Raw genomic sequence first — 17,500 nt, 5'->3', positions numbered from 1 at the left:
TAATGCAAATGAGAAAAAAATCTATTGTTTTCGCTCATTTGCATTAGATTCGGCTCATGTAAAGTTCGACGTTTGAAACGGGCCTCAGACTTTTAAACTCGTGTCTTGCATATATAATAAGCTGCATTTACAAGCTGGAAATTTAAGCCATTCAGTCACTTTTCCCTCGATTCAACCCTTTGAGGTTCAATCGGTCAGTCTTTAACTGACGTGAATAACGGCGGAAGGTGAAATCCAAAAGTTACACTCAAAGTAAACATCTTTCGGATGAAAATGAAAGGTGAAAATTTTGCCAGTCAGGGGTTAAGCACTTTCAAAATGTGAAAATAAAAGGAACTGGTTTTTTTCATCATAGTAGCACTTTAAGGTAAAGCGTTTTATTGAATTAACATTCCTATTAGAGTGAGTTTGAATCGAGTGTCGTAAAACCAAAACCAAAGTATTTACTTTGGCCAATCAAAAAGGACGGAGACAATCCAGTAAACCAATCACAAAATCGACGTACTTACACGTAGCCGACACAAAACGCTGTTAAATGTGCATTCGCGAGCCACGATTGGTTTTGGTTCCACTTCTGATTGCTTGAAAAAGTGGCGCGAGAACTTTGAACCAATGAATGAGTGAAGTAATCATAAATCAAAGAAATTCACTAATTACTTTCGACACTCAATTGAAAACCGCTCTATGTGGCTCACCATTTCCATCGTTATTTTCTCTTTCAGCTCGTCTCCTTTTCTTTCTGATGTACCAAATAGTAAGGAAAACACCTGCGAGAACTGCTATACTGGACAACACTGCAGCTGTGATTGCTCCTAAGAAAAATTGAAAAGAAATGCTATTCAACCAAGTTGGGATCGACAATAAGATAATACTTGCTCAGTATCAGGATTCTCAAAAGGACACAACATTTTCAACTTTGCAAAACATGTTTCGACATATCATCTTCAGTTGCAGCAAGTTAATATATACAGTCTGAATACCATCGTTATAAAATACGTAAGGTTACATTTTAGCGTTACAAAACACGTCAAAGAATTCCGTTTGAGAGTACTTTTAACAATTTGAATTAACGGTGGTTTATTCAAATTCAAACTCAAACTGTATAACTTGCTGTAACTGAAGAAGACAAAGTTGTGTCGAAACATGTTTTGCGATCTTGAAAATGTTGTCTCTTTTTTGATAATATTTGTTGCGCTGCTAATTTTGCAAGTGTTAGCTCAGACTTTTTTTGGACGGAGGGGGTTAATGACTTTTGGTCAATCACCCCTGAATGGGGGCTTGTTTTCGAGTTGATACAGAACTCCTTACCCGTTGAATCTTTGTAAATCTCATTGAGCAGTGGAGGGGGTGCACCTGGAAGAGAAAGATGCCCGTTTTTGTTGTAAAACAATAAGGACGACAGCAATCCAAGTAATAATAAAATCATATAAGTTGGAAATTTCTCATCAACACGCAACGATGAAAAAATTCAATGTGTTTTGGATGAATTAAGTGTGAAAAAATATTAATAGGTTGAAAAGTTTTAATCGTGGGACAATGGAAACCGCAAATAGCAAACAAAAAGAAGTGCTCAAACAGTTTTCAACAGATGCTAAAATTTGGAAACATCCACTTCGAGATTTTATCAGTATGCCTATTTTTTACCAAAGAATTAGGCTTCCGTTGTTTATAAATATTCAGAAAAATAAAACATTAATGCTATCGAACTTTAGAAGACTCACGTGGTTTCAAATTAATTTACTTCACCACGTAGGTCTTTTTGTGTTGAATAATCATAAGGGATCACGAACTTTATTTAAGGTGGCTAACTACAATTTTCCGAAGAAAAAGATCAAGATTTTGAAATCTTTGAAATTAAAGCAACGGAATGTCTCTTCTGAAGTGTTAGTCACTCACTACAATTGATGTCAAATGTAATTTTACTCAACAAATAACTGCAAATCAGGGGAAGATGCTAAATATAGTGACCGAGCTCCTGAATGGGGGACTGGAAGCCAGACATTTCAAAGGCCTTTTTCTCGAAAACTACAGTTGTAGCTGTACGACTCCACCTTAAAATTTCAGGATTTCCTTAACAAAATAAACGAAATGAATAGTTAAATCTGTCAGACAGGTTTCTCGCAAATGGCAAAAATTTTGATTTTTGTCTATTTTAATAATAACTGAAAAACTGTCTGATAGATCTTTTTAAAAAAAATGTTGAAGGTCTTGTCTTCATATTGTTTACTAATTCCCAAAATTTTAACCCTGGTTGTACGGCTAGATTTTGACAAAAAAGACCTTTGAAATGTATAGTTTCCAGTTCCCCTCCAGAAGCTCGGTCCCTACATTTAGCATTATTAGCATGAAGAAAAGCCTGGGAATCGAACCCAGGTCACATTGGTGGGAGGCGAGTGCCCAGCATAATCGGGAGCAATCGCAAACAACAAAAATTGATTGTGTTGTGCCCACAACTAATGTTCCTGTATTAAGACAAGCTTTAATATAATCATTACTACTATTGGATGCAAGAACGGAGATATCCCGACTAGCAACTCGAAAGATTTCTCCACTTTTTCGCGAAGAAAGAGTCATACATTCTTAGAATCAAAAGATTTTATTGGTGTCAGGCATGCGAAAGGAACACATATGTCATCTGCAACCATGCCGAGCAAACTCGCTCTTTATCAAAATGCCAATCTGCCGCTGGAATCCGCACTTCAGTGATTCGTAGCCAGTACGAACGCAAGGAAAACACTAATTAGCTTAAATAAAAGTTTTCTTTACCTGCGGGAGTTTTCACATAATATGGCGCACTCGCTGCGCCATCACCCTTTGCAGTGAACGCAAGTATTTGAAAACTATAGTTCGTGTGGGCTGTTAATCCTTCGATATTTTGAAAGGTTTTCCTTGTGGAAACAGTACTTTTCTCACGCGTTGTGCCGTTTACGTCACCGTACAGCACTTTGTAACCAAGCACCTTCCCATTGGTGTATTCCGGGGGCACTGGGTTCCATTCGAGTAGTACCGCAGATTCTGTAGTAGTTGCTGATATGTCTAAGGGAGGGTGGTCTGGAACTAGGGAAAGGATAGGCGTGCAGTAAGTATTTGCGTACACTTGAATAATACAAAAACCATGCTTACATCACTTAATAACAAAGAGGGCAAAATTACTGAATGCTGATTGGTCAATGAAGAGGGTATTTTTTCTTAATTTTGCTTGAGAAGAGGGCAAAATTACTCGCTCACGATTGGTCGAGCGCCAAAAATTCTCGCTCCTGATTGGCTGAACGTACGTCTTCCACATTCAGTTGGTCTGTTGGTTTCTTCTGTTTGAGCAAAACAACTTCGTCTTCATCGAAGTTTGTCTTTTAATTCGCGCTGCATTCGCCGAAAAGGCATAAAGATTAAGAACTAGCTTTAAAAGATGATCTGGAATTTGAATTTTCGAGTGACAAGAAGAAGGGCAAAAGATTTTTTTCATGAAAAGCTTAAAACTTGGATCGACTTACATGGCGCCCGGCGTAGCGGGATTGTGTGGTTGAAAAACAAAATGATTCCTTTCGTCAAGGGCTTTTAGTTTACCACGACATCTTGCAGCTCAACAAAAAAGGTCACAGAACAATTTGCCATTGACGGGAGGAACAAGTAGCTCAAATTTGGTGGATTTCTTTGGACAAACCGTTTGCTATGTTTACGGATGCGTATTTGCAAGTGGTAAAAACCTCTACAGCGCAGGTGAATAAAATAAATTGAAGCTTAACATTTGGTTTAATCGTTGTTACAGTTGTTCACGAATGAAACTCGTATTTTCCTCTCAAGTGGATGTAAATAACAATCATCTATACTCGTTTTGGACGCAAAGAACAAGTTGACTTGCTTGTCTGTTTGTTAGTTGTTTTGCTTCCGAGCGAACGAGTGTTTTAACTCCGCTTAGCTGTCTGTTTTTCGAGGTGCCTCAACAGTGTTAAGAAAATTTTGCCCTCTTTGTTATTAACAAGTAATCGCAATGGGTCCTCGTAAAATTAAGGATTAATATCACTTGTGTTTTCAGAAGTTGCTGAAATTGCCCTCGTCGCTGCGCGACTCGGGCAATTTCAGCAACTTCTGAAAACACGCGTGATATTAATCCTTAATTTTACTCGGCCCCATGCGATTACCTATACTAAACGAGAAAGATTGTGAACTGTTGTGGCAAAATCACATTCTAAGTAACAAGATCTAACCATGATTACAAAATTAGGGGAAAACCTGTCCGCACTAATTATTTTAAAATTTTCTTTCTTTAATCGTTATATTAGTGACTGGGACTCTTTACCTGCACATGTGATGTCATCACCTAGTCTTTTACATTTTCATTGCTCAAACATTTACAACCTCACTGAAATTATGTACGCATCCTTACTAGCCCTAGTGTTTATTCATTTCTATGTGTGAGTGTGTGCGCGTTGAGCGCGAGTGTGAGTGTGCAAGGATTAGAAATGGATTTGACTTTCCCCTTACTACCATCCTGCCACCCTATTATTTTCGTAATGGTTGGCGAATTGTTAAGTAAACAAATTTAAGTGAACAATTGCGCGATACTGCATAGCAAGCAGTAGCACTAATATCGCATGCGAAGTGTAACTCAGTGTTAAAATGAAATGTCTGAAATTGTTCTCTTTGCTTGAATATCTGTAACGACATTTAAGTTCACGCGAGGTAAGAGCTTCATTTGGAGAAAAGGATTGATGGTCATGGCGATAGATGTTGTTCTTGCCACTCAAACATAAAATTTAAATCTTCTCTCCACCGTGTAATATCCTCTCTATATGGGTTGGCATCCTTCACTTCAATGAAAAGCGGTAAAGCTCTCTGAAAAAAAAAAAGGCAGGTAATATTTTGTTTTCAAAGTAAAAAGTCCACATAGTTACCATCTTCGTCTGTTTGAACAGTTACATCTTTTACTGGCCCCTTTCCACGCTGAGTGTGGCCGCGAACTTTGACCACATACTTGTGGTATTTCTTAAGCCCGGTGAATATGACGTTTCTCGACCTTGTGAAGTTCTTCATCTCACCTCTCCCTCCTTTCTCTTCCGCAGATTTTATTTCAACTATGTAGCCCAGTATTCTTCCATTACGTTCGCCGAAAGGGATTGGGCTCCACTCTGCATATAAACTGGTTGAGCTTTGATTCCACGCCTTCAAACTTTCAGGTGGAGCACCGGGGACTATAAAAGACAAGAGTAAATAATGTTGAAACCAGCTTATTGTATGTATTCACTGCCTCGACTGCCGAAGGATGGAATCACAGATCATGAAGGATGACTTGAGGTGATTCCCTGGTTTTGCATTCCGCAACCCTACTGTGCATAATTTTGATTATTTCTTGCGCCATTGACACGTGCATTTGCTCGTGCACGTCGGCGGATTTTCATTGGCGGGCTTAATCTGTCAAGGAATGCTATTTTCTCCTGAACGGATGCGGTGACCCCATTTGTTATTTTATATTTTTTGCTGAGAACGGTGGCTTCGTAGAGTAGTAAAAAAATCAGCAAAAATCTATGGCCATTTTTTTGGCAATTTCGTAAAATTGTACGGAAGGAGCCATTACGACTCGAACAGATCTCACTCAAGTTAACGTATCGTTTTTGGAGTGTTAAGTACTCACAAAGGCATTTAAATACATTTTTCAGGTACGTACTTGAATTATCCTCAGAAATACACCAGGCTCTGCGTTATATTATTGATTATAAAATTGAGCTAAATTTATCCAACATTGGGGATGCGCACGGCAATTCTCAAAGTGGCTTAAATAGCCGTATTCGTCAGCGTCGTAACATGGAAACGAGCATGGTAACCCCCGTTTTTATTAAAATTTATCATCTCCTTGACATGTTACAAAGTACGACGTTTCATCGGAAATCTATGACAAGTTCTATTTCTAGGGAATCACCATACGTAAACCTAATCTTTACTTAATTTCCACCTCTGATGATCATTTGTGGATACGGAATGTTTCAAATAGCAAGGGATTGTAAAAGTTAAATGAGCAACTTTAGCATTTGTGCAGCAGCCTAACAAAAAGCAGGCTTGCTCTGTGCAATTGTGTTGACTGAAACGCTTCTAAATTGATGTTAATATCAGTGACTCCAATAGAGATCAACTAATTTAACGTTAATGATTACAAGTTCGAGTGAGGCCTAACTCTACTGTGAAGTTTTTTATATCCAATTATTCCAACAGAGATCAACCCCAGTATTGGAATTGGGCCCAGCCCACACAAGGACAGAGAAACACTCTGATCAGGGTGGGATTTGAAACCACGAACGTTGAACGTTGAACGTTGTTTGTCAATCAGATAGAAACCGTCATTTGTTCCAAGAGATAAACCACAGAATACGGTAACGATTACGCAGTCAGTGAGTCAGTGAGTCAAAGAGTCAGTCCGCCAGACAACCAGTCAACCAGTCAGCTATTCAGCCTAGTCAGTCAGTTTAAGTCCGTGGCTCGGTCATTTGGCTGTAGTGCATCAGCAAGTCATCATCAGTCAACCATTCATCATACCGTCTTCGTCAGTTGAAATGACGAGTTCTTCACTCCACGAACCGTTTCCAAAGTTGTTATAGGCCCTTAGACAGCAGCTATAATTCTTGTATTTTTCAAGCCCTCTGAACACACAGCTATGATTCTCACGTGGCAAATCCATGACTTGTCCTTCTGAGCAGTTGACTAGATTGCAAGCCACGTGAAACCCAAGGAGTATTCCATTCACTGACGACTTTGGAATATCTTCCCAGTTAACCTGAATGCTTGTTGAGCTCAAGTTGTGACCGCGAAAATCAGAAGGTGGACTTGATGGCGCTGATGGAATGAGAAGATCGACGAAAGTTGGTTAAATGAATAAATAATAATAGCCATAGCTGTAGACATTCGTATTAAAAGAGATTTCTTTAAGCATAAAACTGTAAAAACGAACGATAAGAAAAGATAAAATCCAACGTTTCGGAGTAGTCATGACTCCATTATCAAGGAAAATTTGTATCTGGTAATGCAAATTACAGTATTTAAATCGATTTTTGGCGAAGAGTATTAACAAAGGTGCAAAGATTATAAAAATACTTTCGCAGGAATGGAGTCTGATTGCACATTGAGATTTGGCTTTAAAGCTTCCATGAAAAGCATTTCGTGCACTAAACAGCCACCAATTGTAAATCAGCAGTGTGTTGTTCATAGTTTTCAATGTGACCTGTGTGATTCGGGTTATGTACATTACACACGCGGACATTTCCATAATCGTGTAGTTACAGCTTAACGCACTCAGCGAGTGAATTGTCGGGATTTACCTGCACACGTTCACTAACAATGAACGAGAAATTTCAATACCGCGCGAGGCTTTACCGAGTGCGGTATTGAAAATTTCGACTTCATTGTTAGTGTCGTAAGCCTCATTTTACTATAACGGTCATAGCAATCCAATTTACGAAAGTCCTGTGAAAAGGAATGGTGACTGGTATGATGAAACAGGACTTTCCTTTGGTACGTGTTGAGCGAATGTTGCCTTCCTTTTTCAGTTATTCTAACGAATTCTTCACTAACAGGTCTCATATGCCTTACTTTTAAGAACACTTTTATACTTCCTAACCATTCTCTTAGCTTCCAGTCAACTTAAAGGTGAAACCTTTTTGTCCCGTATCATGTTTGCATATGACGGGATTGGAGATACGCACGTTGATTGGCTAATTTTACAAATCTTGGCCAGAGGGGTCGTTTTTAATATAAATGGTGCGAGGAAACGAATTTAGAGGAGGAATATGTGATTTGCAACTTTCAAGTTATGAGTTCCTGAAGGTACTAACCTTCTTCGGCGCATCTAGGCACGCCGCAGTACTCCCATTGCACGGTCTCATTCGTGGTAAAACACCAGGGCCCATTCAAGCCGAACCCCCCCGGATTACGGCAAAAATCGGTGCAATTTGTGATTTCCTTATAAATCGATTCCGTGATGTTGTGTTCCCGAGGAGTTGTGGCATTCCATGACTGACATTTGTATCCGGAAACTGTTGTGCTTTTGTTCCCATGGTAACCACGCCCATCTCCATAGAAACATTCTAACAAAGAATCAATCTCCAATTACAATTATAATTTTTTGTCACGGTCATATAAACGCGATTGAGGGATGATTTCGTTTCGTAAGTTGGAAATATTTATAGTTTGGTATAAGGTTTTGCACTAGACGAGAATACAATTTAAATCAGACATACCTTTACTCTCTAGGATGTTTAGTTGTTCTAAATAAGACATAAAGATAAAAGTCATCAAATAATAATTGTGGTGGTAAGTGAAAAAAATAATACTTGTTACCTTCTCAACAGCATCTTGTGATGGTTAATGCGCAAAGTTAATAGAGAAAGAAATTTCAACTCTCGTTGTAACGAAATCTCTTAATCAAAGGAAAACAATGTTCCCGCGGAGAGTTGCCCATAAAAGGATATCCCTGTGGCCCTGGGGGGTTTCAAATAGCTTGGGCAAAGATCACTGAATGAAGGCTGGTCCTCATTCCAGGAGAGAACAACTAGTATTCTGAAGTAATTGAGCTCATTGCACATTGATTGGCTTAGATGAGAATACCTAGTAAGACAAGCTGTACTCATTATAAATCGTCGTAGAAAACGACAATTCCTCAACGAGATAAGCGAAGTACATCTTTCGAGTCATTGCCTACTGGTGAAACGCGTTGAGGTAAATAAAGTTTGCCCAAGCGAAAGCAAGAAATACGCTTGTGGAGCAGAGCAGTTCTTCATTGGAGGCAGTGTGGCCCAGTGGTTAGGCCGCTTGCCTTGAGATCCGGAGATCCCGGGTTCAAGACCCGCTCTGACCGCTCGTTGAATTTGATCCTGGTAGTCCCTGGTTCAACTTCCCAGCCGCACTTGTAAATAGCCAACTGGTTTGCCTCCAGCCAGTTGGGATTCTTAACAGTTGTCGTTTCGTTGTGTTTCATTGGCCCTGAAAAGCCCCTATGGGGAGCGGTCAATTATGTATGTATGTATGTATGTATGTATGTATGTATGTATGTATGTATGTATGTATGTATGTATGTATGTATGTATGTATGTATGTATGTATGTATGTATGTATGTATGTATGTATGTATGTATGTACGCATCTGTTCCACTCTACTCCCTCTGGATTATGTGAAAGAAAAAGAAAAACCTTTGGAACGTAGTAACCTTGTATCACATCAGGATAGTAGCAGTTGCCTGTTGGATTCCGATATGGTAGAGTTGTACAGTTTATGATTTCAAAGTTTAAACGCAATGAGAAAGGCTTTTTTCTATTAAAATCTTTCACCGCTTTGATTTCTTGATCACACACTTTTAAGAACTTTTCCTCGCATGCTTCTCTGCAAACTGGCTGAGGCGAGGAAGAAATGTAACATCGTGGAAAGTAGTTATGACAATACATATCATCGACCGCTGCAAGACAGCTTTCGCGCACTTCAAAAAGTTGCTGTAAAGATGATTTCAGATCGTTAAAACTCCGCATTATTTCGTGATTGTTCCGGAAATCTTCCATTTTTCCAAACACTGGTGAGTTACCAAGGATTTGCTTACAGTAACCGTCAGGAAATAGCACGTCATATGCTTTACAGACAATCCCATTCGCCCTGCCTGTGGCCAGCCATCTGAAAAGAGAAAAAAATGAAAATAACTAGACGCTCCAAGAGCGTTCACTGGGTTGCCTGCGGTATGAAGGGACTGAGTTGGGTGGTATTAAACTGCAGCGTTCCAGGCAATTTTTTTCAAGTCGGGGATCATTAAGACCATTTAAGGGGTCACCCAGAAGTCGTACCAGCAGAGGCCCTTTGGCTCACACGTTCATACGACAAAACAAATCCTTTTCTGAGGTTAAAAATCTTGGCTACCGGCCTATTAATCATTTGTCAGAAAGAAGAAATTCCTGTCATCTTTAGAAAAAATAGACACGCATTGCTTACGTATGGTACTGAAGTAACACAGCGCTTTATTTCATATTGTCAACTGAGCTGCGTTTTGTCTTCCAGGAGATTCAAGTTGTCGTTGCGTAATATGTAGCTCTAACAGTATACGATGTTGTTTTGGTATTGTATATTGTAGTGCCATGGTAGAAGTCTTGGATAAATAGCCCCCTGAGAAGACATGTGGTTACTAGCAAAGTACTGAACGCTGAAAGATTGAAGAAAATAAAAGGGAATCGAGAAACATTGGCTTCTGGGCTGACATGTTGATCATTTTCAAGTTCCCTCACAACTTCTTTTCACCACAAGCATCTGGCATCTTTGTAATACAAACGTTCACTGAATTAAACCCTGTCCGGTGGGGTTAGTATCTGGACGGGCGACCTAAAAAGTATACCACTTCGTAATAAAAGCATAGGACCGACAATTCTATTTTAACGCTAACAAATGCGAACCAAGCAAGGTACAGATTTGGTTAGCTTGCTTTATGCAAAACAAATATTGATGCAAAAGTAAATAAATATTGACACAGTTTTTAGGAAGAGCATTAGGAAGTTTTCAGGACGGTCGATCGAGAATAAAATATTTTGCCATCAGTAACAAAATTTACGATATGAAAACAACATTAATTTTGAACCACGAATATAAAAAGTTACCATCAGCGGAAAACATTTTGGGAGATTTTTGCAATTTTGTTATTGTACTTTTGGATGCACCGATTAAATCGCAAAATCGAAAGTGACATCGAATTCAGCGGGCGCCGTGATCACGTTACCGCGGCGTGCACGTGTTTACTCGCGAAACAGTGAAGCATCTGTGTCAAATGATAGAAAGATACCGGGTTTTTGTTTTTGTAGGTTTTCTTTTTCTTTCAAATGTTAGAAACCTTGACAAGAAATGTGCGAATTCAACACAAAGATCACAATCGCCCAACTCTTGAGGTTGACCATTGTTTCTGCAAAGTCAAAATTTACTCTCCAGGACGAGGTTATTTATCACCAGGTAATTCGATCGTTTTGGGAATAGCGGCTACTTTATTATTCATCAGCGTCACAATTTTTTTGCCGATTTTGGGGCTCATTTTGTTGAAACTCAAGCACGCTTTCAACAGACCTGTTTATTTTTGTGACAGAAAACTCTTATATGAATATTTTTGCTCTGACGAGCAGATCCTTTAAGGATTTCCCTTTCTTAGCCGATAAAAGGATAGGTGGTTGCTTGAATATCTGACGAAGTAACGGTTGATTTTGTTTTAGGTGCCATTATTTGAGGAAGGCTTCTTTTAAGTTAGATATTGATTGTTGATACTGTGTTGCAAAAGGCAAGATTTCTTTCATTTTTTGTTGTTCTGTTTAAGCGCTGTAGCGCTTCCTGTAAATTATATTCCTGATAGGATTTTCTCTATTACATTGCGTGGGTAGCCTCTGTCCAGCAAGTGTTTATTGATATTTGGAATGCTTTCTTTGAAAGTAGACTCTCAGGAATTTGTTGTTAGGAACCCGCCCTTCAAGAATCCATTTTTAACACTTGGTTGGTGACACGAGGTAAAATGTGTGTAGTGGAAGGTTTAAGTTGGCTTAAAATGTGTCTTGATATCAAGGATCGACTGTTCCTTGAATTTGTTGCCTTTGCATACAATCGTATCTAGGAACACAGTCTCAGTGTAAGAGATATCGGCCCTGAATTCTATAATTGAGTGATGTGAATTTGCTTGTTCAATGAAAGTCTCAATGCCGGGCTCACTTAGGTCCCATAGGGAAAAGATGTCGTCAATGTAGCGTTTCCAAACTGTAGGAGTAAAAGCTGTTTTGCTTAGGGTTTCGGTCTCTGCTATGAATACGTTATCAAAGGAAACAGCTATTTTCATTCCCATAGCCGTCCCGTGAATATGAAGAGAATGCTTTCCATTTAATCGGAAAGAATTTTCTTTGAGAATTAGCCTAAGTATTTCTCGAAGTTAGTGTGTCGGTATGGGAGGGCTGTCTTTTTGTAAAAATTGTTGTATGCTTTGCATACTGTGTCAATCCCCTCGTTTTGTGGTATATTTGTGTAGAGGCTTGTGACATCCATCGATACAAGGAATGTGCAGTTTTTGACCTTTGTGATTTCAATAAAGTTTATAAAATCAGTTGTGTCTTTAACGTATGACTTTTGTGACTTAGATATTGGTTGAAGCAATGTGTCAACAAAAGACGAAATTCTTTCTGTTGGTCTATCATAACCCGAGACGATTGGCCTTCCTGCAAGAGTTGGTTTGTGAATTTCTGTTAGACTGTAGAACTCTGGTATTCTTGGAGGGCAAGGTGTTTTTGGTCATGTCGTCAATGTGGTTTTCATGGTGGAGTTTTGTGATTTGGTGTGATACCTTGTTAAGAAATGCAAGGGGTGACACACCACACTGATTCCCTTCCTGTGTGAACACGAATATAGAACCTTTTATAGCTTTGCTCTAATGAGCAGATCCTTAAAGGATTCTCCTTTTTGTATGAAATGTTAGGTGGTTTAAATTTGGCGAAGTAGGGGTTGATTCTGTATTAAATGTCATTTTCTGAGTAAAGCTTCTTCTAGGTTTGACACTGACGGCCTGTATTATGTCACAAAAGGTAAAATACCTTTTTGTGTCTTGGTATTTCCTTTAAGCACTGAGCCCTTCCTTGTGAATTTGATGTCTGATAGTAATTTTTCTATCAAATTGCGTGATTAACCTCTGTTCCGCAAATGTCTTTTAAATTTTGAAAATTTGGAGAGAATGGCTAATGTAGCAAGTAAGCTCTATTCTTGACATCCATGCTCCTGTTAAAACAAAAACTGTTACTCTGCGTCTTGCTGCACCTCGGTATTCCATGGAAATTAACAACTTGAAAAAACATCGCAGGAGATTGGTACGGCGATGGCGAAGGACCAAACCTCCAGTGAATCGCCAGTTGTTTATTGATCAATGCCGTACTGTCAACAACTTAATTTGTTCTTCAAAGAAATCTTATTACACTTCACTAATCAATGATAACTAATCGGATTACAAGTTTCTTTTTAAGACAATTGACAATCTGTTACATAGAAAGTGTTCTACACCATATCCACCCTGTAACTCGCCCTCGGAACTCTTAAATAAGTTTGTTCATTTCTTTTCCAATAAGATAGCTAAAATACGGGTCGACCTAGATGCTGCAGCTCCTATCCACCCAGTTCAAAATGTCAACCGGGTCTGTCCTTATACGTTTGATGAGTTTAACACGGTAATCGTTGACGAAGTCCACAAATGTGTAGTGAAATTATCTTCCAAATGGCGCGATCTTGACCCTCTTCCTGGCTACGTCACATGAAACGCTCTGGACACACTGCTACCATTTATCTCCATTGTTATTGATACTTCGCTACAATCTGGCCAAATTAAAAGTTGCTAAGTTACGCCCTCTCCTTAAGAAGCCTTCCTTGGATCATACGCAGTTTTCCAACCATGGCCCTGTTTCTAATCTTACCTTTATCAGCAAAGCAATTGAGAAGTCTGTTGCTAACCAACTGATTTCCTACATTAACAATAATAATCTGTACGACACATTTCAGTCTTCCTATAAACAGTATCACAGCACAGAAACGGCTCTTATTCGTGTGCATAACGACATCGTCACAGCCATTGATAAACCGTAGAACAGTTATTTTATTACTTCTGGACCTCTCCGCAGCTTTCGATAGGGTTGATTACGATATTCCTCTTTCTCGTCCTCAAGAGCGCTTTGGAGTCAGTGGCAAACAGTTATTATGGTTTCAATCTTATCTGTCCAGGCGCATGCAGTATGTGTCCGTTGAAGGTGGGGCTTCCTTGAGACATGCTCTTCATTGTGGTGTTCCACAAGGTTCAGTTTTGGGACCCATTTTGTACCTTCTTTATACTTCTCCGCTTTCCGACATGGTTAAGAAATTGAACTTGAGTTACCATTTTTATGCTGATGATTCTCAACTTTACTTGTCCTTTCAGCCAACTATACCTGGGGAAAGGGCTTTAGCTGTGTCTAACATTGAGTGTTGTGTACATGAGATTGATCACTGGATGCTGGTTAACCGTCTTAAACTGAACAAGGATAAGACTAAACTACTTGTTATCTCTGCTAATCATCTACCTAGACCAGTCCTTCAAGAAATCTCTGTTGTCAATGAGACTATCCGCTCTGTACAGATAGCTAGAAATATTGGTGTCATTTTTGACAATCACTTTCATTTCAACGATCATGTTGCAAGTATTTGCAAATCATCCTTTTAAAATCTCCGTAACATCAGCTATATAAGAAAATATCTGTCATCAACCACTACTGAAACACTTGTTAACGAATTTATATCTTCAAAATTGGATCATTGCAATTGTTTACTCTATGTACTCTATAGCCTTCCCAATTACCAAATAAAAAAGTTACAGCACCTCCAGAACGCTGCTGCTCGTCTCATTACTCTTTCGAGAAAACATGAACACATTACGCCTATTTTGTTAAATCTTCATTGCCTTCCGATTCATTATCGTATCATGTTTAAAATTTTACTCATCACGTAGAAGACTCTTAACAATCTGGCACCTTCGAACATTTGCGATCTACTTATACCTTACATTCCATCTCGTCAGCTAGGTTCATCATCAAAGAATCTTCTTTATATTCCGCATTTTAATTTGAGATCATACGGTGCAAGATCTTTCTCTCCGGCAGCCCCCACACCTTGGAATACTCTGCCGCCTGACATTAAGAAAAGTCCTCAGTGTCCGTTTTTATATAACTTTAGCCATTTTTGTTTTAGTCTTATATACTGTATTGCTCTTGTTACGCGCTTTTAAACTTTAAGGATTCTAGCGCTTTATAAATATATTATTATTATTATTATTATTATTATTATTATTATTAAGAGTTTCTCCCATATATTTCCTGTGATTCCACAGACACAAAATTACAGAGAATGTATGGAGATAAAAAAAAAAAGCAATATTTAGGAATTCCAAAGAACGGATACCAAGTCTAGTTCATCGATCTCAGTTGTGAACATGAACTTTTTATTTTGGTTTATGAAGGCGAAAGTCTGTAAAGTAGAGTCATGTACAGCATAGTCTGCTTTGCATTTCCATACAAACCTTTGAATTTCCCGCCATTTTGTCCTGATTACCCATGATGCAATCAAGAGCGTGAACTTGTCTATTGACTTATGTTCAAGTGACGTGTGGGCTTGTGGAGATGTGGATGTCTGGCCTACGGATGTGCGGAAAATACATGCTCTGGAACTTTGGACCTTTGGAAGTGTGGACAAATGGGCATGTGGAGCTTTGGAAGTGTGGACATGTGGACCTTTGGAGTTGTGGACAATTGGGCATGTGGAGCTTTGGAAGTGTGGACATGTGGACCTTTGGAGTTGTGGACAATTGGGCATGTGGAGCTTTGGAAGTGTGGACATGTGGGCACGTGGACCTTTTGGAAGTGTCGACATGTGGACCTTTGGAAGTGTGGACATGTGAGTTTGGGGACCTGAAGAAGTGTAGACATGTGAGCATGTGGACCTGAGGAAGTGTGGACATGTAAGCATGTGGACCTTAGGAGATGGGGATGTGTGGGTCTGTAGAGAGGGGTACCTATTCGTTGGCATGTGCACATGTACCTGTGGACATGTGGCCCTGCGGACCTACAGATGTATGCACAACACATGTTGTGGACATGTAGGCATGTGGACCTGAGGAGCTTTGGATATTAGGACCTGTGTGAGATGTGTTTGTGTCGGACTGTGTATATGTGGACGAGTGGACATCTGGGCATGTGGGCGTGTGGAAGGGTTCAGGTGAAACCATGATAGAAACATGATGGATATCTTGGTTCCTCTGTTTGGGTTATACAGAAAATATCAGGTCGCTTTATGCGGCTGTGCAACAACAATGTCGTTAATTATTGTTCATTATGCAAGTGCACAGAATAAACGTAGGGATAACTTAATGACGTAAACTGTGATCCTTTGCTTACAGAAGCAACCGGATTTCAGTTCTGTGGTCAAGAGGAAAGTGAAAGGTTTCGATGCATTCCCTGAATTTTTGCCAGAGTTGATTTTTCCCGAACCGGATGTGCGACGTAAACCATCTGAACTAACTCATCAAGTCAGAGCCTGATTCTGCTTATTGCGATTTTCATAATTCTCCGGAATCTCATCTTCAAGCGCCAAGGGCCAAACTGCGTTTTGAGCGTTGACCCGGAACCACAGATGCCGAAATCAATTGAACCGCGTCATAGCCTACCAATCAGCATCTTTGTTTCCCACGGTACATTCGACGCCGATGGAGAGCGACAAAATTTTGCTGAAGAATCTCTAAAAAGTATCATAATGTTATTCGAGTTGTAAACTAAACAAAATCTCCAATTCACTTTCCGGAGGCGGAGTCTGTCTTCCAGGCTATGTTCAGAAATTTGGTTGATGGAAGCCAAAACACAGTTTGAAGGTGAGATTCGGGAGAGTTACAAAAATCGCAGTAATAACCCCGATTTTGTTGTAGTTTTTTAATTTTTAAAGATGTGGTTTGTGATCCAATTGCATATACCCAAAATTGCCGTTGTAAAGGTGTATATGGAACCAGTTTGCTGAAATGGTCTGATCTCAAGAGGGCCAATGGCAAATGAGGGTTTGCCCAAATGAGATTAAATGAATCACTCGTTAGTTTCCTCACCAGAATAAAATGTCAAAAGGAATGGAAAATTTCGGGTAATTTATATTTCTTGCGAAGTTGAGAATTTTCAAATTGACCGCGACCAGAAATTACTGATTGATTAACTCTTGGTTTGATTATATCTGATTCTTCTTTCAGAGTTGGTGCTGATATAGCTCCAACCACATTAAAATGTGGTCAGTATTCATATTGAATTTATTGCTTTTTAACTTCTAATATTTTAAAGTCGATCTAAAATTCACATATAAAATACGCTTCGTGTAAGTAAAGATGAAACGGCAGTACCATCAAATGTCATGCCAATCTGAAATAATTCTTTTCAAAGAGAGCTTGTTCTATGAAAGATATTTTAAGTATCACAGGAGAGGTCAAAGGAGCAATTTTTTGGCCCCACTTATTTTTAAAATAGGCCTTCACTACGCCGATAGCCTCCAACAGTCCGAGAGAGTCGGGTCTAATTGGACCGTGGGTTGACATTCGAGAGGTCTAAGGTTAAGATAAGGAGAGGAGGCGCGGTCTTGTGTTTCGGTTGCGCTGGGTTTAAATTCCTCTCTGACACCAAAGTGATTTTCATTGGAGGTCCCGCCGTGCTTTCTAAACAGTCAAGTCTTTGTCTTCTTCCAAATTGCGGTTCCTTAAGCTTGAGTAAATAAATGTCGCCTTCGTTAAAAATTAGTATCGCTATTTTAACTGCAAATACTTTACCCTGATGTCTTTAGATTATTATGATTATCATCATCATTATCATCATCATCATCATCATATATTATTATTATTATTATTATTATTATTATTATTATTATTATGATTATTATTGCGTGACAATAAACTACAAGAGAATACGTACCCTTCCGAGGTGCGACTTG

The 17,500-nt window shown here is 39.2% G+C and overlaps 1 protein-coding gene and 1 pseudogene across 1 annotated transcript in view; one reads left to right on the top strand and one right to left on the bottom strand.

Annotated features, from left to right (window-relative positions):
- Window positions 1-17,500, top strand: part of LOC138020755 (uncharacterized) — a 90,883-nt pseudogene that overhangs the window by 43,824 nt on the left and 29,559 nt on the right.
- The window catches only part of LOC138018715 (uncharacterized), a 66,588-nt gene that overhangs the window by 29,619 nt on the left and 19,469 nt on the right, over window positions 1-17,500 (bottom strand). The window contains exons 2-9 of the mRNA XM_068865399.1: window positions 17,482-17,500; window positions 9,189-9,643; window positions 8,223-8,249; window positions 7,818-8,069; window positions 6,526-6,822; window positions 4,893-5,189; window positions 2,746-3,057; window positions 696-812 (exon numbers count right to left, since the gene is read on the bottom strand). The exon at window positions 17,482-17,500 is cut by the window's right edge and continues 24 nt beyond it. Of these exons, the coding sequence (XP_068721500.1) occupies window positions 696-812; window positions 2,746-3,057; window positions 4,893-5,189; window positions 6,526-6,822; window positions 7,818-8,069; window positions 8,223-8,249; window positions 9,189-9,643; window positions 17,482-17,500 (1,776 nt within the window). The remainder of the gene's footprint in view (window positions 1-695; window positions 813-2,745; window positions 3,058-4,892; window positions 5,190-6,525; window positions 6,823-7,817; window positions 8,070-8,222; window positions 8,250-9,188; window positions 9,644-17,481) is intronic.

This window comes from Montipora capricornis, chromosome 10, assembly GCF_036669925.1.
Source record: "Montipora capricornis isolate CH-2021 chromosome 10, ASM3666992v2, whole genome shotgun sequence".
NCBI lineage: Eukaryota > Metazoa > Cnidaria > Anthozoa > Scleractinia > Acroporidae > Montipora > Montipora capricornis.
This window is presented reverse-complemented; position numbering and strand designations above follow the sequence as displayed.